Source organism: Somniosus microcephalus, chromosome 5 (genome assembly GCF_052327205.1).
Source record: "Somniosus microcephalus isolate GS21.2 chromosome 5, FLI_Smic_1.0, whole genome shotgun sequence".
NCBI classification, from domain to species: domain Eukaryota; kingdom Metazoa; phylum Chordata; class Chondrichthyes; order Squaliformes; family Somniosidae; genus Somniosus; species Somniosus microcephalus.
In genome coordinates this window covers 320,706,228-320,732,667 of record NC_140991.1, presented here as the reverse complement: position 1 = coordinate 320,732,667, position 26,440 = coordinate 320,706,228, and the positions used below count along the sequence as shown (strand labels likewise).

Genomic DNA, 26,440 nt, shown 5'->3' with positions numbered 1-26,440 from the left:
TCGCTTGTGTTACACTATCGCCCAAAATGAAAATTACGCCTTCTGTGTCCCTGTGGGAACCCCAGCTCATTTTCGTTACCCGAAAGAAGAAGATGAGGATTATGAGAAATGCACGGAAGCAAAGGAACCAGGTTACGTTATAGCAAGAAGGTGCCAAGCTGGTTTTAACCTTCCAGCTTATCTGGACTAGTGTGAGGAAAAATACACACAAAGGCTCAGCTTCTCCTGGGCAGCAGTGACTACCAACTTCAACACCACCTCCAGCCAAACCTCAGGGCAGGCACTGCACTTTGAGGACCTTTCAAGGTCACTTCAGCCCCGAATGTTTTCATTTCTGACTCACTGCTCCAGGAGACATCAGCAACATTCGTCCCTCTGCTGCCCACAGATGCATTAAGCAGGTGACTGATACCTTGTAGGTCAGAGAAAGCAAATTCATCACTTACCCGGTCATGTCATGAGGGTTTTCCCAAATAGCTGGATTCCTTACAGTCCAGGGTATCATCGATTATACACCTGTAGTTCTATGTGTTCCTGCACATAACGGTGAGACATTCAGGACCCAACAGGTTCTCTCTCAATGGGCAGGCAGTCTGTGACCATCTTCACAGAATTATGTAGATAAATGCTCGTTTCCTGGCAGAATGCACAATGTCTTCATTTTACTCCTTCATTCTCCACTTATTTGACAATTATGGCTTCTAGGAGACCAGGACTAACTTCCCCAACTGTGGCTCATGACACCTCTAGAGCTCTTTTCAGCTGCCAAGCTCAGGTACAGTGAGGTGCATATACCCATCGGAGCCATTATCAAACACACTATAGGTGTAGTGAAGCCAAGTTCCCACTGCCATGACAGCTTGGAGTGGTTCTACAGTCTGGTTCACAAAGCTCTCCACCACTAGGGGTTTTCCTCGCCTCGTGCCTGGGTCTGTTGTAGACTCATTGATAGAGATTGATCGCTGTGATTGGTCAACAACTCCATTATTGTTTTATTGTGCGACTACCAGGATGGTAGAAGGTGAACTCGTTGGATCTCGGTCTTTTTTTGTCTAGCAATTCCTATGTACAGACCGGGCAAAGTGCCAAGGCTGATCATTGCATGTTACATGCCCAATAATTTCACTCTTCAATGAGGAATCAACATGGACTAGCTGGGCCAGGAAGGCACTGAACATCATGAGAATGTCGTGATATCAAGAAACGGCTCAGCACACTGGATACAGCAAAGACTATGGGCCCTGACAATATCTCGGCTGTCATTCTGAAGACTTGTGCTCCAGAACTAGCCACACCTCTAGTCAAGCTGTTCCAGTACAGCTACAACACTGGCATCTATCCGACAATGTGGAAAACTGCCCAGGTATGTCCTGTCCACAAAAAGTAGGACAAATCCAATCCAGCCAATTACCGCCCCATCAGTCTACTCTCAATCATCAGCAAAGTGATAGGATGGGGTACTTGTGGATAGGATGGGGTATTTGTGGATAGGATGGGGTATTTGTGGATAGGATGGGGTATTTGTGGATAGGATGGGGTATTTGTGGGTAGGATGGTGTATTTGTGGGTAGGATGGTGTATTTGTGGGTAGGATGGTGTATTTGTGGGTAGGATGTGGTATTTCTGGATAGGATGGTGTACTTGTGGATAGGATGGGGTATTTGTGGGTAGGATGGGGTATTTGTGGGTAGGATGGGGTATTTCTGGATAGGATGTGGTATTTGTGGATAGGATGGTGTGTTTGTGGATAGGATGGTGTATTTGTGGATAGGATGGGGTATTTGTTGATAGGATGGGGTATTTGTTGATAGGATGGGGTATTTGTGGATAGGTTGGGGTATTTGTGGGTAGGATGGGATATTTGTGTGTAGGATGGGGTATTTGTGGATAGGTTGGGGTATTTGTGGGTAGGATGGGGTATTTGTGTGTAGGATGGTGTATTTGTGGATAGGTTGGGGTATTTGTGGGTAGGATGGGGTATTTGTTGATAGGATGGGGTATTTGTTGATAGGATGGGGTATTTGTGTGTAGGATGGGGTATTTGTGTGTAGGATGGTGTATTTGTGGATAGTTTGGGGTATTTGTGGGTAGGATGGGGTATTTGCAGATTAGAAGAAACGAGAGATAAAATTTAAGAGGGGCACACAGTAGTTTCCATGAAAAATGACAGAAGAAAGGTCATGATGTAAAGAACTTGGATGCTAGAGGTGAAACAGTGATTACCTATCAGATGACAAGCTTTGTCTTACATCCTATCGAGGAATGCAAGAGATCTTAGAAGAACCCCCTGAGATGGGAACAGTATTCAAGTCCTGAATGGGCTGGAGAATTAAATGTTGTTGAGGAGAAAAGTAATAGAAACATAGAAAAATAATAGCAGGAGTCGGCCATTCGGCCCCTCAAGCCTGCTCCGCCATTCAATATGATCATGGCTGATCCTCGATCTCAATACCATATTCCCGCTCTCTCCCCTTACCCCCTGATGCCTTTTGTGTCTAGCTTGAAAGAGCAAACCAAGCTTCTTGAAGATAGTTTAGCAACGAAAGAGATGTGGGTGTTCCATTTTAGATCAGGGGAGTTAGTGACACCAAGAATATCATAGAATCATAGAACAGTACAGCACAGAAGGAGGCCATTTGTCCCATCAAGTCTGCACCAGCTCTTTCCAAGCGGTAAGTGTAGAAACATTCAAAGGTAAGATGTGATAGCTGTTGGCTACAATTGATTAGGTATGAAGAAACGTTAACCTGGAATTTCCACAGACCCTTTTGTGGGGGCGAAGTGTGGTGCTGTGGTATTTCCGCCCGCTCTTTTACCCTGCCATTGACCTTGTCCCAAATCTAGAATCTAGGCAGTTGAAGACGTGGCTGACAATGGTGGAGCGAAGGACGAGGGGTCTGTACAGGAGACTAGAGTCAGAGGATTGTTGAGTTAGAGTTGTAGGGCTGGAGGAGGTAGGGAGAGCTTGAGGCCATGAAGGGATTTAATTACGAGGATGAGAATTTTACATTTGAGGCGTTGGGGGAATCAGGAGCCAATGTAGGTCAGCGAGGTTAGGGGTCATGGGCGAGGAGGGATCTGGGGTGGGATAGGACACGGGGCAGCAGAGCTTTGGATGAGCTGAAGTTTATGGAGGGGGGAAGATGGGAGGCTGGCCAGCGGAGCGTCGGAATAGTCGAGTCTGGAGGTGACAGTGGCATGGATGAGGAGTTCAGCAGCAGGGCAAAGGCTGCTGATGTTATTGAGGTAGAAGTAGATAGTCTTGCGATGGAGAGCTATGGGATGGGAAGCTTGGCTCGGGGTCGAATACAGTGACTAGCTGGCAAACATTCTGCTTCAGCCTAAGAGAATCGGAGAGAGGTTGGAATCGATGGTAAGGTAAACCGTTTTTGGTGGGAGCTAAAGATGATGTCTTCGGTCTTCCGAATGTTTAGCTCGAGGAAAGTATGACTGATACCTGGGATGGCAGGAATGACGTATGAGGAGAGATTGGGTCGATTGGGCTTATATTCACTAGAGTTTAGAAGAATGAGAGGGGATCTCATTGAAACTTATAAAATTCTAACAGGACTAGACAGACTAGATGCAGGAAGGGTATTCCCGATGGTCGGGGAGTCCAGAACCAGGGGTCACAGTCTAAAGATAAGGGGTAGGCCATTTAGGACTGAGATGAGGAGGAATTTCTTCACCCAGAGAGTGGTGAACCTGTGGAATTCTCTGCCACAGAAGGCAGTTGAGGCCAATACATTAAATATATTCAAGAAGGAGTTGGATATATTTCTTGAGGCTAAAGGGATCAAGGGATATGGAGAGAAAGCAGGGATAGGGTACTGAATCTGGATGATCAGCCATGATCTCATTGAATGGCGGAGCGGGCTCGAGGGGCCGAATGGCCTACTCCTGCTCCTATCTTCTATGTTTCTATATGTTTCTACCTAAGATGGTATGGCGGGCAAGCAGTCTGACAGCACAGAGGGAGTGGAGGCATTGAGAGAGGTAGTGGACTGAGAGAGCTGGGTGTTGTCCGTGTACATGTGGAAGCTGGTCCCATGTCTATAGATAATGATGCTAAGAAACAACATCTAAATGAAGAGGAGGGGCCGAGGGTAGATCCACAGGGGACTCGGAGGGCTTTTTCCCATTCGTACGTTCTTATGCTCAAGAACTAATTTTACATTTGGAAAATTGTGTGAAGTTTTGAGCACTTTATCTTCAAAAGGACATTGATGTGTTGGAGAAAGCTAAGAGAAGAGCAATGACTGTGGCTCTCAGTTAAAAGGAGAGCCTCGCAGAGCCGAACATGTTTTCAGTAGAGGAAAGAAAGCGGAGTCAGTTCATGAGTCAGGGCTTTGAAATACTGAAAAGTGTAGATGATGTGGATTTAAGCCCACCATTTGACAGAGGTTAGAAGGCTGGTCGGCCTTTCTTCTTCCTGCACTTTCATGTTCTTTGTACGATGTTTAAATAATGAGCACGCCTCAAGTGAGACTAGAGACTAAAAGGAAAAAAGTGATGTTAGTTAATCTGCGTCAGGTACTGAAGCCATCTGGTTATCATACTTGCCATAGAGGGAGAGCAACGAAGATTCACAAGATTGATTCCTGGGATGGCGGAACTGTCGTATAAGAAGAGATTGAGTAAACTAGGCCTGTATTCTCTTGAAATCAGAAGAATGAGAGGGGATCTCATTGAAGTATACAAAATTATTACAGGGCTTGATAGGATGGATGCTGGGAGAATGTTTCCCTTGGCTGGGGAGTCTAGATCCAGGGGCCACTGCCTCAGGATAAAGGGTAGGCCATTCAGGACTGAAATGAGAAGAAATTTCTTCACACAGAGGGTGGTGAATCTTCGGAATTCTCTACCCTAGAGGGCCGTGAGGCTCAATCGTTGGGTATATTCAGCACAGAAGTCGATAGATTTCTGACTAGTAAAGGAATCAAGGGATATGGCGATAGGGCCGGTGAATGAAGTTGAGGCAGAAGATCAGCCATGATCTCATTGATTGGCGGAGCAGGCTCGAAGGGCCGAATGGCCGACTCCTGCTCCTATTTCTTATGTTTCTTATATAATCAGCTCCATATATCCTAGCTTGTCATATCTTGAAATACCGTTCAGTTTTTGAAATGGACACCATTTGCTTGGTGTATGATGTGATAGTAATAATCATAGAATCATAGACATTTACAGCACAGAAGGAGGCCATTCGGCCGATCGTGTCTGTGCCGGCCGACAAAGATCTCTCCAGCCTAATCCCACTTTCCAGCTCTTGGTCCGTAGCCCTGTAGGTTCCGGCACTTCAAGTGCATATCCAAGTACTTTTTAAATGTGATGAGGGTTTCTGCCTCTACCACCCTTTCAGGCAGTGAGTTCCAGACCCCCACCACCCTCTGGGTGAAAAAAGTTCTCCTCAACTCCCCTCTAATCCTTCTACCAATTACTTTAAATCTCTGCCCCCTGGTTATTGACCTCTCTGCTAAGGGAAATAGGTCCTTCCTATCCACTCTATCCAGGCCCCTCATCATTTTATACACCTCAATTAAATCTCCCCTCAGCCTCCTCTGTTCCAAAGAAAACAACCCCAGCCGATCCAATCTTTCCTCATAGCTAAGATTCTCCAGTCCTGGCAACATCCTCGTAAATCTCCTCTGTACCCTCTCTAGTGCAATCACATCCTTCCTGTAATGTGGTGACCAGAACTGTTCACAGTGCTCTAGCTGCGGCCTAACTAGTGTTTTATACAGTTCAAGTATAACCCCCCTGCTCTTATAGTCTATATCTGAGAAGTTTTGAGTCAGCAGATCAGAAGGTGGCCCCACCCCACCTAGTTTGATCAACACCTTACTGGGACCTAAATAATTCAACAGTGACCTCAAAGCAAGAACAGTTAGTACTAAAAAGCAAAGGTGGTGTTGAACCTGTCACATGTGAGATTCTCACAACCCAAGATTTGATACAGGTATGTTTCAGCTCGATTAGGATCACTGGTCAAAGTGGACCTTTTGTTTTCATACGATTTAGAAAATGAGCTCCCCTGTCATCAATACAACCATGATGAGGTTTGGTCTTGAGCCCTCGTTCTGAGGGGACAAGTCCATTGAGTTTTTTTTAATTCATTTATGGGATGTGGGCGTCGCTGACAAGACCAGCATTTATTGCCCATCCCTAATTGCCCTTGAGAAGGTGGTGGTGAGCCGTCTTCTTGAACCGCTGCAGTCCGTGTGGTGAAGGTGCTCCCACAGTGCTGTTAGGGAGGGAGTTCCAGGATTTTGACCCAGCGACGATGAAGGAACGGCCGATATATTTCTAAGTCAGGATGGTGTGTGACTTGGAGGGGAACTTGGAGGTGGTGGTGTTCCCATTCGCCTGCTGCCCTTGTCCTTCTAGGTGGAAGAGGTCGCGGGTTTGGGAGGTGCTGCCGAAGAAGCCTTGGCGAGCTGCTGCAGTGCATCTTGTAGAGTTGGTTTCTCTGATCTCATCATCTGTAATGGACTCTTATCAATGCTTCTTCATGGTATCTGAGCAAGCAAGTACGACAGATAAAAATTCGAAGTACAAGTATCACTGGTATTGGGAAATAAATTGAATTGGATGCAAGGATAAAAGAAAGTGTAAAGAGACATGTACAACCTTGAATTGTGTGCTTATCAGTTCCTAATCTTGTCAGCATTTGAAGCATAGAAAGTCCATTGTTACTTAATAGAACTTGTGCTGCAAACCCTCTGCAATTTATTGGGCAATCTTCTGCTTCAGTGCTCCTGGTTCACGCGAGCTGTGCGTGATCAAGAAATTGTGCGTCCCCAGCTCATGGCTTTCTGTCCAATTGTTGTAAAAGACTCACCCGCCAGTTCAGACTCTTGCTTGACTGAAGCCTGGGTTGGAGAATTGGGTCTGCAGTGCAGCAAATCCAACGTGCAGCCCTCCTGTCTTTCTGATCATTTATTTTTAATGAATGGAAAATGGGGAACGCTGCAAAATCAGGCAAGGTGACTCCCGTCAATCCGCGCTCCCGTTGGGAGAAACTCTGCAGCCGGAGCAGAGCTACTGTCTAGTCCGAGGGTAAGGAGACCACCTGCACAGGTTTAGCAAGTGCGGAGCAAGACCCCAGTTTAAGTCACTGCCGTCAAAAGTGAAGGGGAGAAAATATTGGTGAAGCCATCTCTGTATGTTTGTTTTACAGGGAATAAGAAGTTAAATCATCGGTTAAAAATAAAAACAGCAAAGTGGCAACTGATCATAAAATCTGGAACTATCTAAATTTCGTTTTAATCTTGGAATGGAATGCTTTCAAACTCTGGGGGTCCAGTGGCCATTTATCGCGCACAAACTGCTAGCATTAAAGGCAAAAAACGGATGTATTCTAATGTTGTTCGAACGTTGCAAGAAGAGTGCGAAGTTTAATCTGTCTCTCATTCTGTCTCCCATTCTGCCAGCACATTTCACACCTAACCTGAGCCGTCTTTTGTCTCCACTAGTCCTACCACCATCTCGTCTCGTTTTGAATACCTCTTAATGTCTCTTCACTTCTCTTTTGTTCTCTCCCAGCCTGGCCTCTCAATCTATTTCATTCCCTGTGCCTTTCCAGTCTTGACAAAGGGTTTTCACCCGAAACGTTGACTCTATTTTCTCTCCACGGATGTTGCCTGGCCTGCTGAGTTTTTCCAGCATTTTCTGTTGTTATTGCGAAGTTTAATCTGTCGTCCTGTGTTAAAGGTCACACTATCACTGAAACTCTAGCTGTGGCCCTGCGGGTGGCAGAGGAAGCCGTGGAAGAAGCGATCAGCAAGGCTGAATCCTACAGCGACAGCTTGGTACGTTCCTGGGTCAGAGACTTTGACGGAATGTTGGAATGTTTGACATCCTTCTGGGAAACTGGTTTCTATCATTCTGTGCCCACCAATTTGTAGACCACGGGGTGGACTTTCCGCTTTGGGTATTATGCTGGATTTTATGCAAGAGGTGGAGAATCTATATAAAACCTTAGTGAGACCACAGTTGGATCATTGTGCTCAGTTTTGAGCTCCACACTGTTGAGGTTTTAGAGAAGGTTCACTGGGATGCTGCCTGGGATGAAGAAATACAAATACGATTTAAAAAATTGGGGACAATTTTTGTTAGAACAGAGGAGATTGAGACGTGATTTGATCGAGGTGTTTTGAAGGGATGGACAGATTAGATAGAAACAGGGGTTGAGGGATCTGGAATGAGGAGACATGGATATAAGATTGAATGTTGGAGATTTAGCACAAAGAGATGCAAAAACATTTTTACACAGAGGGTTGTGAGGCTGTGGGACACACGACTGGAGTTAGTGACTAAAGCAGAGACCATGTCAACATTTAAGAATAGATGAGATAGATAGTTGAAGGAAAGAGGATAAAGGGATACGGAACAAGGTGGGCACATGGGGTTAGGACCACTGCTTATGTGGAGGAGAAATAGCAACACAGCAACAACAACTTGCATTTATAAGGTGCCTTTGACATAGCAATATGTTCCAAGGCGCTACACAGGAGCAATTATCAAAAATAAAATTTGACACTGAGTCACATAAGGAGATATTAGGGCAGGTGACCAAAAGCTTGGTCAAACGGGTAGGTTTTAAGGAGCATCTTAAATGAAGAGAGAGAGGTAGCAAGGCGGAGAGGTTTAGGGAGGGAATTCCAGAGCTTAGGGCCCAGGCAACTGAAGGCACGGCCGCCAATGGTGGAGCGATTAATATCAGGGATGCTCGAGAGGCCAGAATTAGAGGAGCACAGATATCTCGTGGGGGGGCGGGGTTGTGGGGCTGGAGGAGATTACAGAGATAGGGAGGGGCGAGGCCATGGAGGGATTTGAAAACCAGGATGAGAATTTTAAAACACAGACAGTTTCCGTATTGTAATCTGATGTAATTTTCTACATTGTAGGACCTGACTGATGACTAACACAATGGCCTTTCTTGGTTGTCAATCAATGTCTCTCCACCAGCTGGACAATACATAGACCAGCTACATGGGGCCACAAAGCACTTTCAACTGTCTTTAGCACTGTCTTCATTCCCTGGGCTATAGTTTCTGTATATGAAAAAAAAACTTCTAGGTGGTAGAGACTGAATAGAAGTCTGTGATCCAGGAGTCATTTTACAAATTCACACTCCTGGTGCAGAGCCTCACTGCTCGGAACGTCTATCGGGAAGACAAGCGTGGAGGACAACATGCCGTCTCCTTTAACTTAACAGACAGGATATCCTGTGGGGCCCACTGACTTCCGTGTCCAAATTGTCCACATGAATCTCCAGCGAGGGAACCTCTGAGGCAGGAGAATGAATTTGTAAAATTTACCCTGGAATCTCAGGCTTTAGAACGGGTATAAAAATGATCAGAGCTTTATTCGTGGGGTCTATATTGTGAACTGACCTCCTCAATTAGATGACAGTCTTTCAGTCCCAACTATCTATAATTCGAAGTACAAATGGCATCACAATATCACCGGAACAAGTCTGTAGAGTGCACTGGTTTGTAATATCAACGGTAGTTTCTTAATAATCTTTATGAGGCTTTGTGAAAAGTTGTATTGTGTACACTTTTTTTATTTTCAAACAAAACTGTATACATATATTTCATGAAGTTATGTACAGGCCAACCGAGAAGACAAGTAAGAGCTAACTGTCACGTTTTGGTATTGTTCAACCAAACTATTGGGAGAAATTTTCTTTTGAAATATGACGCGGGTCCCCCAACACCGAGGGTCAGTAGGGTCTGCCACTAACCCTTCCGCTAGGGAACCTCGCAGCCTTCTACCCCTCCCCGCAAGGCTGGCCAATTCTGGCCTCTGTGAATTGGTGGCCCCACTGCTCACGACTCCCTCCCTCTGACCCCCACCAACCTTGGGGTCAGTTGTAGAAGCCACGGGTGGCAACCACAGCGATACCCACCCCCCCTCCCCCCACCTTCATAGAGCTGTCAAACGATGACAATTCATCTGTCAAAAATTTTTGACAGATGAAACGTCATACGTTGATAAATTGGCCTGCTGAGCCCGATGGACGGGCTTAACAAGGTCAATCAAGGGAAAATAGCGTGGGTTGACCACAAATCGATGGAGGCGGGACTACAACCCAACAAGCAGCAGTCCCGCCTACAATACGTCCCCATTGACAAAATCACCCCCCTTGTGCCGTGCGTGATCGATGGTAGTTTTATGTTGTGCAGCTAATGTAGCACTCTGTCTGTGTGCAGGAAAAGCAGAACGAGAGCCAATACTTACAAGAGCACAAGGAGGAACTGATCGAAGAACTTGCCACGACGATAATGCAGAAGGTCGGTGTGCTCCACCCTGAAGTATTGCAAGAAATGTAGATTAGTATTCCAGTGTAAGAAGCTGATGATATCTGTTAGTGTGGCGCAGTGTTACACATCCCAAAGGATCTCAATACCTAACACACTGTCAACAGACATCGAGCTCAAAGTGACAACCCTCAGTACAACACATGACAGTGCACGCTAAAGTGCTGTCAAAGATTATAAGAACACAAGAATTAGGAGCAGGAGTCGGCCATTCGGCCCCTCGAGCCTGCTCCGCCATTCAATGAGATCATGGCTGATCATCGACCTCAACTTCACTTTCCTGCACTCTCCCCAAAGCCCCTGATTCCCTTAATATTCAGCCATGATCTTATTGAATGGTGGAGCAGGCTCGAGGGGCCGAATGGCCGACTCCTGCTCCTAATTCTTATGTTCTTATATTCAAAAATCTATCGATCTCTGTCTGGAATATGCTCAACGACTGAGCCTCCACAGCCCTCTGGGGTAGAGAATTCCAAAGATTCACCACCCTCTGAGTGAAGAAATTTCTCCTCATCTCAGTCCTAAATGGCCGACCCCTTATTCTGAGACTGTGACCCCTGGTTCTAGACTCCCCAGCCAGGGGAAGCACCCTCCCTGCATCTACCCTGTCAAGTCCTGTAAGAATTTTGTATGTTTCAATGAGATCACCTCTCATTCTTCTAAACGCTAGAGAATATAGGCCTGGTCTACTCAATCTCTCCTCATAGGACAATCCCCCCCCATCCCATGAACCAGTCTGGTGAACCTCCGTTGCACTCCCTCTATGGCAAGTATATCCTTCCTCAGGTAAGGAGATCAAAACTGTCCACAATACTCCAGGTGTGGTCTCACCAGGGCCCTATATAATTGTAGTAAGACGTCTTTACTCTTATACTCAAATCCTCTCGTAATAGAGGCCAACATACCATTTGCTTTCTTAATTGCTTGCTGTACCTGCGTGTTAACTTTCAGTGATTCATGTACAAGGACACCCAGGTCCCTCTGAACACCAACATTGATAAAAGTTTAAAAGAATTTGCTGGGTTATTGTTTTATAAATCGGTTCATAAGATAAGAGCTCTGCAAAAAATGGTTTTGATTATTCCGTTTCCGCTTTTAATTTCTATTGGTTGCTGATATTTTCCCGATCGATCTCCTTTCTTGCCTGCTCTTGCAATTCATGCACTACAGAGGGTGAATGGGTAATGTCCGCCCCGGTGATCAGCGGTCAGTTCCTATCTCAGCCCAGGTGCCCGGCTGTAAGTATCTATCTCAGCCCAGGTGATCAGCGGTCAGCACCTATCTCAGCCCAGGTGATCAGCGGTCAGCACCTATCTCAGCCCAGGTGATCAGCGGTCAGCACCTATCTCAGCCCAGGTGATCAGCTGTCAGCACCTATCTCAGCCCCGGTGATCAGCTTTTAGCACCTATCTCAGCCCCGGTGATCAGCTTTTAGCACCTATCTCAGCCCAGGTGACGAGCTGTCAGTACCTATCTCCACCCCGGTGACGAGCTGTCAGTACCTATCTCAGCCCAGGTGATCAGCGGTCAGCACCTATCTCAGCCCCGGTGATCAGCGGTCAGCACCTATCTCAGCCCCGGTGATCAGCGGTCAGCACCTATCTCAGCCCCGGTGATCAGCGGTCAGCACCTATCTCAGCCCCGGTGACGAGCTGTCAGTACCTATCTCAGCCCAGGTGATCAGCGGTCAGCACCTATCTCAGCCCAGGTGATCAGCGGTCAGCACCTATCTCAGCCCCGGTGACGAGCTGTCAGTACCTATCTCAGCCCAGGTGATCAGCGGTCAGCACCTATCTCAGCCCAGGTGATCAGCGGTCAGCACCTATCTCAGCCCAGGTGATCAGCTGTCAGTACCTATCTCAGCCCAGGTGATCAGCGGTCAGCACCTATCTCAGCCCCGGTGACGAGCTGTCAGTACCTATCTCCGCCCCGGTAATGAGCGGTCAGCACCTATCTCAGCCCAGGTGATCAGCGGTCAGCACCTATCTCAGCCCAGGTGACGAGCTGTCAGTACCTATCTCCGCCCCGGTAACGAGCGGTCAGCACCTATCTCAGCCCAGGTGATCAGCGGTCAGCACCTATCTCAGCCCAGGTGACGAGCTGTCAGTACCTATCTCAGCCCCGGTGATCAGCGGTCAGCACCTATCTCAGCCCAGGTGATCAGCTGTCAGCACCTATCTCAGCCCCGGTGACGAGCTGTCAGTACCTATCTCAGCCCAGGCTGCTTTTTTAAGTGGCTGATGCGAAACAGGCAAGAATGGCCCACAGGAAATACACAGGAAATTTACCCTCAGGCTTTCCCGCCTGCTCTGTGCACAAGAGCCTGACTTTGGCTCAGAACCATCACCCTCCATCTGGCTGGTCCCAGAGTGCCGGCTAATAATATTGCAGCTTAAAAAAAACTAAGAGGAGAAGGTTTTTTTAATTTATTCATCCCTGGGATGTGGGCGTCGCTGGCAAGGCCAGCATTTATTGCCCATCCCTCGGTGCCCTTGAGAAGGTGGTGGTGAGCCGCCTTGAACCGCTGCAGTCTGTGTGGTGAAGGTGCTCCCACTGTACTGTTAGGGAGGGAGTGCCAGGATTTTGACCCAGCGACGATGAAGGAACGGCGGCGATATATTTCCAAGTCAGGATGGTACGTGACTTGGAGGGGGAAATTTGTTTAGTTTGACACTGCCCTGCGACTGCTGGGGTCAGTGTTAAAATCTGGTCTATGAAGATGAGTTAAATGTCTTCTCCTGACTAGAAGAATCCCACATGAACTGATTTTGAGCCGTCCCAGTCTGCTACTTACTCACCTGATCTCACTGCCCAAAATGACCAATATGATATTGGCCACAAAGGTACAGGGTACAGGGAGTTACTTGATGTGCAACGTGGGACTATTTAATGGTGGTAGTTGGTCACATATTTGGTTTCCAACTTTGCAGCGGTGAAATTGTTCAGCTTTAGGAGCACAAGTTTCACCACATTTTATTAGCGCTGCACTGAAATATTGTCTATTTGTCATCTTTTGTACATTGAGAGTCTACCTGATGCGAGCAGTCCCCTTCCATTCATTGCAGGTGATAAAGAGGAAGAAGTCTCTGAGCGGACTGACCGACTCGGAATCAGAACAGCCACGTTCACAGAACCAAGCTTCGATCTATCCCGCTTCCACGGCAGAGAACGCTCTCCCTTCTCATGAGAGCTGCAGTCGGACGTCACATCTGTGGGTGAGTTGGAGAGAATTATCTTCATTTTCAGCTTTGCCGTTGAAACCAACATAAAGGGCGACAGACTTTAAACAGCAGATTGAAAAGTCCCACATGGGAAAGGTGAAAATGATATTTGCTGCTATCTGATTGTCCCCGGATCTTCTGTAAGTAGTCTGAACATCTCTACCTTCTTAAGACCAGTTTAAAGAAACCCTGGCCCAGATTCTGCGCTGGTAATGACGCCAAAACTGTCAGCGTTGGCCGTCATTACTCCTCTGAAACTGACCGCAACTTCTGGAATCAGCGCACGCGCAGATAAACACGGAAATCCACAAGTTGCGGTCAGTCATTCCCTGCCCCGCCACAGGTTGCTCTGTGGAACTACCCAGAACCAGCAATCAATTCAGATCACAGTTCCTGACAAAAACTTCCCCCGTTACACTGGAATATCACTGTTAAACCACTACCCCCTGCCCCTCGAAAATGTTAAGCCTTGTTGGAAAAGGTGTAACTACGTTTTTAACAGTGTACTGACTGCTAAACAACCGTTCTGGCGCTGAAAAACGACTTTTATATTTGTGGAATGTCAAATTTTTCCATTATTATGATAAGAATTACATGTCTTTTACTATAAAATAACTTTTTTTTTAAAGTTTGTTTATGATATTTCAGCTTCTGCCTTAATCCTGTGCGTATGTCTTAATCTTTATATCACCCTCTGTAAAATTTATAAAAAGTAAACTTTAATCGGTGCTTTTTATTTCCTGGTTTGCTGTCTGTGAGAATTCTTCACTGTGATTGGCTGCTTAGCCTGCTTGATGGCATCACTGTTGCTGGACGCTGGTGATTCGCTTGATTTGCTGCCAGAGTCAAACAAAGGTCGGGAGAGCTGAAATTAACACCGCAGAGATCGCGAGATCTTTGTGGGCAGCTTTCGTTGAGGTCAGCGGCGAGCGGGGTCGCTTCGCCGCTGAGCGCAAATTCCGGGCCACTATTTTTCTGAATGTGTGCTTAGCAAACCTTTGTTTGGAAAGGGGAAGTGAGAGAGCCATGCGCCATTTTTTTATCGCAATTATATCCCAGGCAACTCATGTAATGAGTATTTCCTAGATTGCATTTACGCCAAAATTTCTGTCGGATTCTGCGCCGATCTTGCCGATGGGAACTTATGCTGAATTTTCCTGCAGTGTTCCTTTGCCTGCATAAAAACCGGGGAGAAACAATCTTAAATGCAGCGCCACCAATTGTTGCCCGATCGTGTATTCCCCTCAGTAAATAAAGACTGACTGCGTCTGTCTGTGTTTCTGTTTAGCGGATTTTGTTTTATAGAACCAGGAAACTTGCACATGTGGGGTGTGAAACCGAGCACTCTGATACTTTACACCAGCGGTGCGGCACCATTTGGTGATCTGGCAAGATCTGCCAGAACTTGCATAATGAGGGGAAGGAAATTTGAATCTCAGTTACATCTGGGTTTGAACTCACTGTTGTCTGGTTGTCATCCCTGACATTTTACCACCAGACTCATTGGAGAGGAACTTATTTCTAAAGAAAGACTTGCTATTAGCGCCTTTCACGACCACCAGACGTCCCAAAGTGCTTTACAGCCAATGAAGTACTTTTTGAAGTGCAGTCACTGTTGTAATGTAGGAAAAGCGGCAGCTAATTTGCGCACAGCAAGCTCGGGATCCCCGCATGCTGTGGAGACTCAACTCCACGCGTGTGTCTTTCGTCATTGGCATGTTCCCCGCCCAGACGTCAGCCTGATTGACAGGCTTGGCTTCCAAGAGCAGGTAGAACATAAGAAATAGGAGCAGGAGTTGACCATTCGGCCCCTCGAGCTTGCTCCGCCATTCAATAAGATCATGGCTGATCATTGACCTCAACTCCACTTTCCCGCCCGATCCCCATATCCCTTGATTCCCTTAATATCCAAAAATCTATTCAATTTCAATTTCAATTTCAATTTTATTTGTCACATAACCAAATACAACAAGTGAAATCCAGTCAGTGAAATGCTTTTTTCTTAACGCGCCGAGCGCACCAATCAGCAAAGGACACTTAGCTGCCTGGTACGCACGGAGCCCGCAAGGACGGCAGCCATCTTCATCGGCGCCATCACAATAGGGTCCGCTCTCGCCTCGCTCCGCCTTTCCCGCACACCTGCCCGACAATCTTCAGCCGCCATGGTACCGACGTCCCGGGGCCTGCTTCTCCCTGGCTCTCCTTCCACCCGGTCTGACCTCCGAGCCTCCCGCGGTGTCCGACCTTCCAGGGCCTGCTTTTCCCGCCCTCGGTCCGCTGGTCGCATTCCCTCCTACCGGTTCGACCTCCGAGCCTCCCAATGAGGAGCTGCCGGCCGCCGTGCTACAGTGGGTCATCGTGGCCTCCATCACTGCTTCTGCTGACTCACCGCCGACTCTTTCTTTCTAGAGGGACTCTTTTTGCCTGAATACCATTGAATAAAGAGCCAATGAAAAACCAAAGGTAGCATTGCCATGAAACCAAGATACAGCCAGTCATATAGCTCTGGTGATTCCTCACGTTTACCACAAATCTTCAGAGCATCTGTTCTTTCCCCTCTTGGGCATACCCCACAGCCTCCATATTGCAGCTGACTACCATTTAGGCTTTCTGTTATTTGCTTTCCACAGTATAATCCAGGGCACATTAAATCAACATCCATAGTGAGAACCAGTGGCGGCCGCTCCACAGACTCCGACACTATTGATCTCTGTCTTGAATATACTCAATGACTGAGCCTCCACAGCCCTCTGGGGTCGAGAATTCCAAAGATTCACCACCTTCTGAGTGAAGAAATTCCTCCTCATCTCAGTCCTAAATGACCGACCCCTTATCCCGAGACTGTGACCCCTGGTTCTGGACTCCCCAGCCAGGGGGAAACATCCTCCCTGCATCGACCCTGTCAAGCCCTGTAAGAATTTTGTATGTTTCAATGAGATCACCTCTCATTCTTCTAAACTCTAGAGAATATAGGCCTAGTCTACTCAATCTCTCCTCATAGGACAATCCCCCCATCCCAGGAATCAGTCTGGTGAACCTTTGTTGCACTCCCTCTATGGCAAGTATATCCTTCCTTAGGTAAGGAGACCAAAACTGTCCACAATACTCCAAGTGTGGTCTCACCAGGGCCCTATATAATTGCAGTAAGACGTCTTTACTCTTATACTCAAATCCTCTTGTAATAAAGGCCAACATACCATTTGCTTTCTTAAGTACCTGCCTGTTAACTTTCAGTGATTCGTGTACAAGGGCACCCAGGTCCCTCTGAACACCAACATTTCCCAATCTCTCACCATTTAAAAAATACTCTGCTTTTCTATTTTTCCTACCAAAGTGGTTAACTTCACATTTCTCCACATTATGTTCCATTTGCCATGTTCTTGTCCACTCATTTAGCCTGTCTATATCCCCATGAAGCCTCCTTGCATCCTCCTCACAACTTACATTCCCACCCAGCTTTGTATCATCAGCAAACTTGGATATATTACATTTGGTCCCCTCGTCCAAATCATTGATGTAGATTGTGAATAGCTAAGGCCCAAGCACTGATCCTTGTGGTACCCCACTAGTTACAGCCTGCCAACCCGAAAATGACCCGTTTATTCCTACTTTCTGTTTTCTGTCCGTTAACCAATCCCTCAATCCATGCTAGTATATTACCCCAATCCCATGAGCACTAATTTTGTTTAATAACCTCTTGTGTGGCACCTTATCGAATGCCTTCTGAAAATCCAAATACACCACATCCACTGGTTCCCCCTCATCTATTCCGCTAGTTACAACCTCAAAAAACTCTAAAAGATTTGACAAACACGATTTCCCTTTCATAAATCCATGTTGACTCTGCCCAATCCTATTATTATTTTCGAAGTGCCCTGTTACCACGTCCTTAATAATAGATTCTAGCATTTTCCCTACTGCTGGTGTCAGGCTAACAGGTCTGTAGTTCCCCGTTTTCTCTCTCCCTCCTTTCTTAAATAGTGGGGTTACATTTCCTACCTTCCAATCCACGGGAACCATTCTAGAATCTATGGAATTTTGGAAAATGACAACCAATGCATCCACTATCTGTATAGCCACCTCTTTCAAAACCCTAGGCTGTAGGCCATCAGGTCCAGGGGATTTATCAGCTTTCAATCCATTGATTTCTCCAGTAGTATTTTTGTACTAAAATAGTACTTGAGAAATTAAAGTTCGATCCCCGACCCTGTGGTGGTGGTTGGGTCCGATCTCTAGGGGGGTCCGATCCTTGACCCCAGGGGGTCTGATCTTTGATCAGGGTGGGTGCGATCCCGGGGGTGGGGGGTGGTGGTCTGACGGTGAGGGAGCTTGGGGGACTGAGAGGAAGCACTTCTTTTTTTACAAAGGTACAATCCATTAAACCTCAGTGAGATGACACAGAGCACTGTGTACAGTCCTGGTCTCCATATATCTTGGTTAGACCACACTTGGAGCACTGTGCACAGTTCTGGTCTCCATATACCTTGGTTAGACCACACTTGGAGCACCGTGTACAGTTCTGGTCTCCATATACCTTGGTTAGACCACACTTGAAGCACTGTGTACAGTTCTGGTCTCCATATACCTTGGTTAGACCACACTTGGAGCACTGTGTACAGTTCTGGTCTCTATATACCTTGGTTAGACCACACTTGAAGCACTGTGTACAGTTCTGGTCTCCATATACCTTGGTTAGACCACACTTGGAGCACTGTGTACAGTTCTGGTCTCCATATACCTTGGTTAGACCACACTTGGAGCACTGTGTACAGTTCTGGTCTCCATATACCTTGGTTAGACCACACTTGGAGCACTGTGTACAGTTCTGGTCTCTATATACCTTGGTTAGACCACACTTGGAGCACTGTGCACAGTTCTGGAACTCCATATACCTTGGTTAGACCACACTTGGAGCACTGTGCACAGTTCTGGTCTCCATATGCCTTGGTTAGACCACACTTGGAGCACTGTGTACAGTTCTGGTCTCCATATTATAAAAAGGATATAGAGGCACTGGAGAGGGTACAAAAAAAGATTCTCAAGGATGATACCAGAACTGAGAGGATATACTTATCAGGAAAGGCTGAACAGGCTGAGGCTCTAGAAAAGAGAAGACCGAGGGGTGACCTGATTGAGGTCCTTAAGATCATGAAAGGTTTTGTTAGGGTAGCCGTAGATAAAATCTTTCCACTTGTGGGGGAGACCAGAACTAGGGGCTGTCAATATAAGAGAGTCACTAATAAATCCAATGGGGAATTCAGGAGAAACTCCTTTACCCAGAGAGTGGTGAGAATGTAGAACTCGCTACCACAGGGAGTGGTTGAGGTGAATAGCACAGATACATTTAAGGGGAAGCTGGATAAACACACGAGGGAGAAAGGAATATAAGGATAGGTTGATAGGGTGAGATGAAGTAGGGGTGAGAGGAGGCTCGTGTGGAGCAGAAACACTGGCACGGACCAGTTGGGCCGAATGGCCTGTTTCTGTGCTGTAGACTCAATGTAACTCGATGTAATGACAGTAATGGCCATCCTGCAGTGCTGATCTCTGTTGGCTGCAACACATCTTCATTCTTCAACATGAGGTTTGGCGAAAGGCAACAGCTTTAGTTTGGGGGGGTGAACATCAACATTTTATAGTGGAAGCTCACTACTACCCATCGGTTGACTTTATCTAAGACTATGTGCGTTTCTATGTTTCTAATAGAATATTCATGAACGGCCACAAATCAGGGATGTCTTTGATGGCAAACCTTAGCGTACCTGCATCTGTATTTAGAGAAAGTTGGGTATTCAATGTGAAAATGAAAAATGAGATCCACTTTCAGCCTGCGGAGTACGTATAACATCCAGTGAAAGTAGCTGAAGATGATGCATGGCTGCAGTAGACCTCCAGCGTCCGACCAGAAATGGAGCTGAACTAAACTCGCAGCGTCTAAATCATTGTCACAAGGATGAACCCAGTTGTGTCGTCAGAAAACAAATAGAAGAGTTGAGATTGCACAGCCACTATAAATCAGTCTTTGACGTGCTGTACTAAGTTAACTCTGACTTGCACCAGAATCAGTACAGCAGACATACGTTAAAGGAATCAAAAGAAAGATCTCAGGATTTCTCAAAGCACTTTACAGCCAATTAAGTAGTTTTTGAAGTGTAGTCACTGTTGTAATGTAGGAAATGCAGCAGCCAATTTGTGCACAGCAAGCTCCCACAAACAGCAATGAGATAATCACCAGATAATATGTTTTTAGTGATGTTGATTGAGGGATAAACTTTGGTCAGCACAAAATTTGATAACTCCCCTGCTCTTCTTCGAAAGAGTGCCGTGGGATCTTTTATATCTGCCGGAGAGAGCAGACGGGGCCTCGGTTTAACGTCTCATCTGAAAGATGGCACCTCTGACAGTGCAGCACTTCCTCGGTACTGCCTCTCCGACAGTGCGGCACTCCCTCAGTACTGCCTTTCCGACAGTGCGGCGCTCCCTCAGCACTGCCCCTCTGACAGTGTGGTGCCCCTCAGTACTGTCCCTCCGACAGTGCGGCGCTCCCTCAGTACTGCCCCTCCGACAGTGTGGCGCTCCCTCAGTACTGCCCCTCTGACAGTGCGGCGCTCCCTCAGTACTGCCCCTCCGACAGTGTGGCGCTCCCTCAGTACTGCCCCTCTGACAGTGCGGCGCTCCCTCAGCACTGCCACTCCGACAGTGCGGCGCTCCCTCAGTACTGTCCCTCCGACAGTGCGGCGCTCCCTCAGTACTGCCCCTCCGACGGTGCAGCGCTCACTCAGTACTGCCCCTCTGACAGTGCGGCACTCCCTCAGTACTGCCTCTCTGACAGTGCAGCGCTCCCTCAGTACTGCCGTCCGACAGTGCGGCCCTCCCTCAGTACTTCCTCGGTACTGCCTCTCCGACAGTGCGGCGCTCCCTCAGTACTGCCCCTCCGACAGTGCGGCACTCCCTCAGTACTGCCTCTCCGACAGTGCAGCGCTCCCTCAGTACTGCCCCTCCGACACTGCGGCCCTCCCTCAGTACTGTCCCTTCGACAGTGCGGCACTCCCTCAGTACTGCCCCTCCGACAGTGCGGCGCCCCCTCAGTAGTGCCCCTCCGACAGTGCGGCGCTCCTTCAGTATTGTCCCTCAGTGCAGCGCTCCCTCAGTACTGCCACTCCGACAGTGCGGCGCTCCCCTCAGTATTGTCCCTCCGACAGTGCAGCGCTCCCTCAGTACTGTCTCTCCGACAGTGTAGTGCTCTCTCAGTACTGCTCCTCTGACAGTGCGACACTCCCTCAGTACTGACCCTCCGACAGTGCGGCGCTCACTCAGTACCGCCCCTCTGACAGTGCGGCGCTCCCCTCAGTACTGCCCCTCCGACAGTGCAGCGCTCCCTCAGTACTGCCCCTCCGACAGTGTGGCGCTCCCTCAGTACTGCCCCCTCTGACAGTGCGGCGCTTCCCTCAGCACTGCCACTCCGACAGTGCGGCGCTCCCTCAGTACTGTCCCTCCGACAGTGCGGCGCTCCCTCAGTACTGCCCCTCCGACGGTGCAGCGCTCACTCAGTACTGCCCCTCTGACAGTGCGGCACTCCCTCAGTACTGCCTCTCTGACAGTGCAGCGCTCCCTCAGTACTGCCGTCCGACAGTGCGGCCCTCCCTCAGTACTTCCTCGGTACTGCCTCTCCGACAGTGCGGCGCTCCCTCAGTACTGCCCCTCCGACAGTGCGGCACTCCCTCAGTACTGCCTCTCCGACAGTGCAGCGCTCCCTCAGTACTGCCCCTCCGACACTGCGGCCCTCCCTCAGTACTGTCCCTTCGACAGTGCGGCACTCCCTCAGTACTGCCCCTCCGACAGTGCGGCGCCCCCTCAGTAGTGCCCCTCCGACAGTGCGGCGCTCCTTCAGTATTGTCCCTCTGACAGTGCAGCGCTCCCTCAGTACTGCCACTCCGACAGTGCGGCGCTCCCTCAGTATTGTCCCTCCGACAGTGCAGCGCTCCCTCAGTACTGTCTCTCCGACAGTGTAGTGCTCTCTCAGTACTGCTCCTCTGACAGTGCGACACTCCCTCAGTACTGACCCTCCGACAGTGCGGCGCTCACTCAGTACTGCCCCTCTGACAGTGCGGCGCTCCCTCAGTACTGCCCCTCCGACAGTGCAGCGCTCCCTCAGTACTGCCCCTCCGACAGTGCGGCGCTCCCTCAGTACTGCCCCTCCGACAGTGCGGCGCTCCCTCAGTATTGCACTGGAGTGTCAGCTGAGATTAAGTCTCTGGAGTGGGACTTGAAGCCACAACCTACCCACTGCACCACACCTGAGTGTAAAGGTAGAATACCAGAGTTGCACAGGAAGGTGGAACACACTTGGAGGTCCGGTTGTTGATCAGAGGATTTTATATTTCATAGCAATCAGTTCCGGTGATGAATTTGTGGCTAAATGCTGAGCCAGAGGGTTCCAGGTTTCATCCTTGACCTGTGCTGAGGTAACTGACTCAATGTGCTGCCAATGGGGGGGCACCATAATTCAGTTCAGTGTCGCTGGGGTGGTGGGGGCAGGGTGCAGGGGGGGTGGGGGGAAGAAATCAACCCTAAGTTCCTGCTCCTGATCAGTATCCAGCCATTCCTGCTGGAAATCTTCATGGGTGAAAACCAGGGGAAGGCAGGATCAAGTGTGGTCCCCAGAAGGTGGAACATCTCACACTTGGTATCAGAGGATTCCGGGACCCAAACACTGCTCCAGCGTGGCGTTCAGCAAAAAAATAAGAAAGATCTGGAAAAAAATTCGAGCACTTTAACCTTTATATAGTCAGCTGAATACAGAGAGTAAAAGGGGTTGTAACATTATGAACATAAGAATTAGGAGCAGGAGTCGGCCATTCGGCCCCTCGAGCCTGCTCCGCCATTCAGTGAGATCATGGCTGATCTTCGACCTCATCTCCACTTTCCATTCAGTGTCAGCTGTGGCTCAATGGGCCGCACCCTGACCTCTGAGTTAGAAGGTTGTGGGTTCAAGTCTAGCTCCAGGGACTTGAGCTCAAAGATCTCGTTAGATACTCCAGGGCGGTGCTGAGCTAGTGCCGCATTGTCGGAGGGGGCAGTACTGAGGGAGCACCGCACTGTCGGAGGGGCAGTACTGAGGGAGCACCGCACTGTCGGAGGGGCCGTCTTTCAGATGAGACGTTAACCCCAGGCCCCGTCTGCTCTCAGGTGGATGTAAAAGATCCCGTGGCACTATTTTGAAGAAGAGCAGGGGAGTTCTCCCCGGTGTCCTGGGGCCAATATTTATCCCTCAATCAACATCACTAAAAAAAAACAGATGACCTGGTCTTTATCACATTGCTGTTTGTGGGAGCTTGCTGTGCGCAGATTGGCTGCCGCGTTTCCCACATTACAACAGTGACTACACTTCAAAAAGTACTTCATTGGCTGTGAAGCGCTTTGGGACGTCCGGTGGTCGCGAAATGCAAGTCTTTCTTTTTTTAAGTTTTGATTATGTCATGAATTGTGAGGAAGACAGAAAGAAAAAAAGACTTGCATTTCCCTAGCGCCTTTCACGACCACCGGACGTCCCAAAGCGCTTTACAGCCAATGAAGTACTTTTTGAAGTGTGGTCACTGTTGTAATGTGGGAAACGTGGCAGCCAATTTGTGCACAGCAAGCTCCCACAAGCCGTAATGTGATGATGACCAGAGAATCTGTTTTTTTTGGTGATGTTGGTTGAGGACAAGGGTTCTGCACTTGTAAAATCTCCCAAACATCCCTGTGAGGATGAATTCTCAAACTTGGCATATTCTGGCGAGGTGCGGAGTTGAGCCCGGAGGCTTCCCCATCGTGAAAAAGTGGAAATCAGAAGCAACCTTGCCTGGGGCGACTGGGGACATGTAGAAGGTCTTCCTGCCCCACTCCCCACCTTTGGAATTGGTGATCATGATGGGGAGGACAAGAGAGGGGGGGGCGGGGGAAGAGCAGGAAATGAATAAACATCTTAGAGAAGAAGAGTGCCAACGTTTGTAACTCATTTGTCAAATCTCTGGACCAGTTGAGCTGAATGGCCTGTTTCTGTGCTGTACACTCTATGGAATGGTCAGTAAAGGCTTAGAGCTGCCTTGAAGAAAACCTAGAACATAAGACAACAACAACAACTTGTGTTTATATAGCACCTTTAACGTAGTACAACCTTCCAAGGCGTTTCACAGGAGCGTTATCAGACAATATTTGACACCGAGCCACATGAGGAGATATTCGGACAGGGGCTTGGTCAAGGAGGTGGGTTTTAAGGAGTGTCTTAAAGGAGGAGAGAGAGTTAGAGAGGCGGAGAGGTTTAGGGAGCGAATTCACGAGCTTAGGGCCCAGGCAGCTGAAGCTAGAACTAATCTTAATTTTTACATGATAGAGAAATGCTGGCCTATTTCCCGGAGGTTCAGTGAGCTGGAATCCTCAGCTTTCTTTAGGAGAAGTTGCCACCTACTGGCCAGTTGCTGTTGCTTTTCCATCAACCAGCTCCGACCATTCCCCCTCGACACACCATCACAAGATAAATATGGATGAGGGCGGGCATTCGGTCTGTCTTACCTCATCCATCTAGAAATAACATCAGTCGTGTTACAATACCATCTAACTGTGGTTGAAATAGTTTCAATGACTTTGCCTCCACCGCCCTATCTCGAAGTGTGACCATTCAATGCATTGATCACTACGTGAAGTAGAATTTCCCAGCATCAGTCCCTACTTACTTTTTACCATTTTAAACCAAAACCCCCTGGGACTATTCTGAAGGTCTCCTCCTTTAAGATGCTCCTTAAAACCCACCTTCTTGACCAAGCCCCTTTCCTAATATCTCCTCATGTGGCTCGATGTCAAATATTGTCTGATAACACGCTTGTGAAACACCTTGGGAGGTTGTACTACGTTAAAGGTGCTATATAAATACAAGTTGTTGTTGTTGTCTTATGTTCTAGGCTTTCTTCACTGGTGCTCCTGGTTTACCTTCTCCATATTGCCTAATATTTGATGTATTTTCTTTCAAGGGTAAAGAACCCAAGTTTCTCCGGTTTTTCCCGATAACTCAATTACTGCCAAGAAGGGTTAGGGTTAGGCCTTAATGGCAGTGACTCTAAATGGATCAGGCCATGTTTGAGGAGATAATGCACATCAAACTTTGAAGCCTTACATCATCAATAATGGCCCGGAATTTGCGGTCAGTGGTGAAGCGAAGGCGCTCGCCGCCGGTCCCGGAGTATTCGTCACACAAGGATCTCGCCATCTCTGTGTCGAGAACTTCAGCTTTTCCGACACGTAATTCAAATCAATGGTGTTTAGTGGGAATTCCCTAGCGTGAGCTGCTGTGATGTCAACAAGCTGTTTAAGCAGCCAATCACAATGCAGGATTCTCACAGACAGCCAGCCAGGAAGTTTTAAAAATGTTTGAGAGAGCAAAACAAAGAGTGGGGCTCTCACACGGGGAAATGGCAAACCTGAAATAAAGATCAACAAACTTTAAAAAATGTTTTACATTTTTTTTTAAAGTTTCTTAAAAATTTAAATTTTTATTGTAGTGGGGAAATTTGACTCTCCACAAAATTAAAATGAGTTTTTCGGGGCCATAACTTTTGTTTAGCCGTCAATACGCTGTTAAAACCCAGTTACACCGAATCCAAAATGTCTGACATTTAACGGGGAATTTAACGGCGGTATTACCACGGAAGAGACAACGTTTTCGTCAGTTTTCCTGATTTGGGAGATTTCACTGATTGCCGGCTCTGTGGGGTGAGAGGGGGGGTCACAGTGCAGCCAGTGTCGGAGCAGTGAATGACGGACCGCAACTTCGGGAATCCCGCGTTAGGATGCACCGACGCTAAATCCCAAAGTTGCGGTCAGTTTCAAAGGAGTAATGACAGCGAATGCTGGCAGTTCGCCCTCATCCCGAGCGCAAATTGCGGGCCAATATTTCACTCATTTCTCACCAGATATCCTGTAAAATGTATAAGCTCTTGAAAGATCAGCTCAGGTTTCTGCTCCTGATCACAGTCCAGCGGCCCCAGCTTAAATGTTGGATGACGAGAGACGAAATCAAAGTTGTGATGTCCCCCCATGGTGAACTGCCCACCAACTCTGCTCCCACAGGACGAACATTTACAGAGTGTATCCGAGGGCCGTCATCACCCGGGAACTTCTACCTCAGCATCAGTCATGGAAGAGGATAAAATGTTGTCACAAAACTGTACAGCTAAGTGTTGCCGTACCTGCCCAATCCCTTTATGTGTCAGGCACAATGCAGTGGAAATTCGGTTAGGCCTGTTTTCAGGCTTGAAATAGGCAGTGGGCTGGGAGTGCGCGCTGGAAACCCGAGGGTCGGCCAAGGGTCAGCCGAGGGTCGCCCGAGGGTCGGCCGAGGGTTGGCCTTGGGCCTCATCAGCACATTGGCGGCAAGCTCCAGATGCTGATCGGGCATCCAGAGGCAGCTTTACGGTTCCACACAGATGGTGATGGACTGGCTGCCTCCCCAGCACCGGCCCTCAGGACAGATGCCTCAAACAGGTGTTAAGTTCCCTATTTACATATGCAGGTAAACGCTTATTTCAGGCACGGGCCCCGTGTACAGGAGTCTTCACCAATATGGCAGATGGCACACTTCCAGCATGGACTGTGCACATGCGCAGGCCACCCGCCATGTTGGATGTTTAGGCGCTAGCTTTATGCCTGTAAAACCGGCGCTATGTCAACCAATCTCTGGGCCACTGACTTGCCACAAGTATGTTCCTCCTCACCTTTGAGTCATAGCCTCAGGATAAGGGCTCAGACTGAGATGAGGAGGAATTTCTTCACTCAGAGGGTTGTGAATCTTTGGAATTCTCAGTCCCAGAGGGCTGTGGATGCTGAGTCGTTGAGTATATTCAAGGCTGAGATCGA

At 48.1% G+C, this 26,440-nt stretch overlaps 1 protein-coding gene across 3 annotated transcripts in view; it reads left to right on the top strand.

Annotated features, from left to right (window-relative positions):
• The window catches only part of LOC147117917 (rab effector MyRIP-like), a 604,936-nt gene that overhangs the window by 496,040 nt on the left and 82,456 nt on the right, over positions 1 to 26,440 (top strand). For all 3 annotated transcript variants that reach the window (XM_085989323.1, XM_085989324.1, XM_085989322.1), the window contains 3 exons: positions 7,714 to 7,811; positions 10,221 to 10,301; positions 13,394 to 13,543. In XM_085989323.1, coding sequence (XP_085845449.1) covers positions 7,714 to 7,811; positions 10,221 to 10,301; positions 13,394 to 13,543 — 329 coding nt within the window. The remainder of the gene's footprint in view (positions 1 to 7,713; positions 7,812 to 10,220; positions 10,302 to 13,393; positions 13,544 to 26,440) is intronic.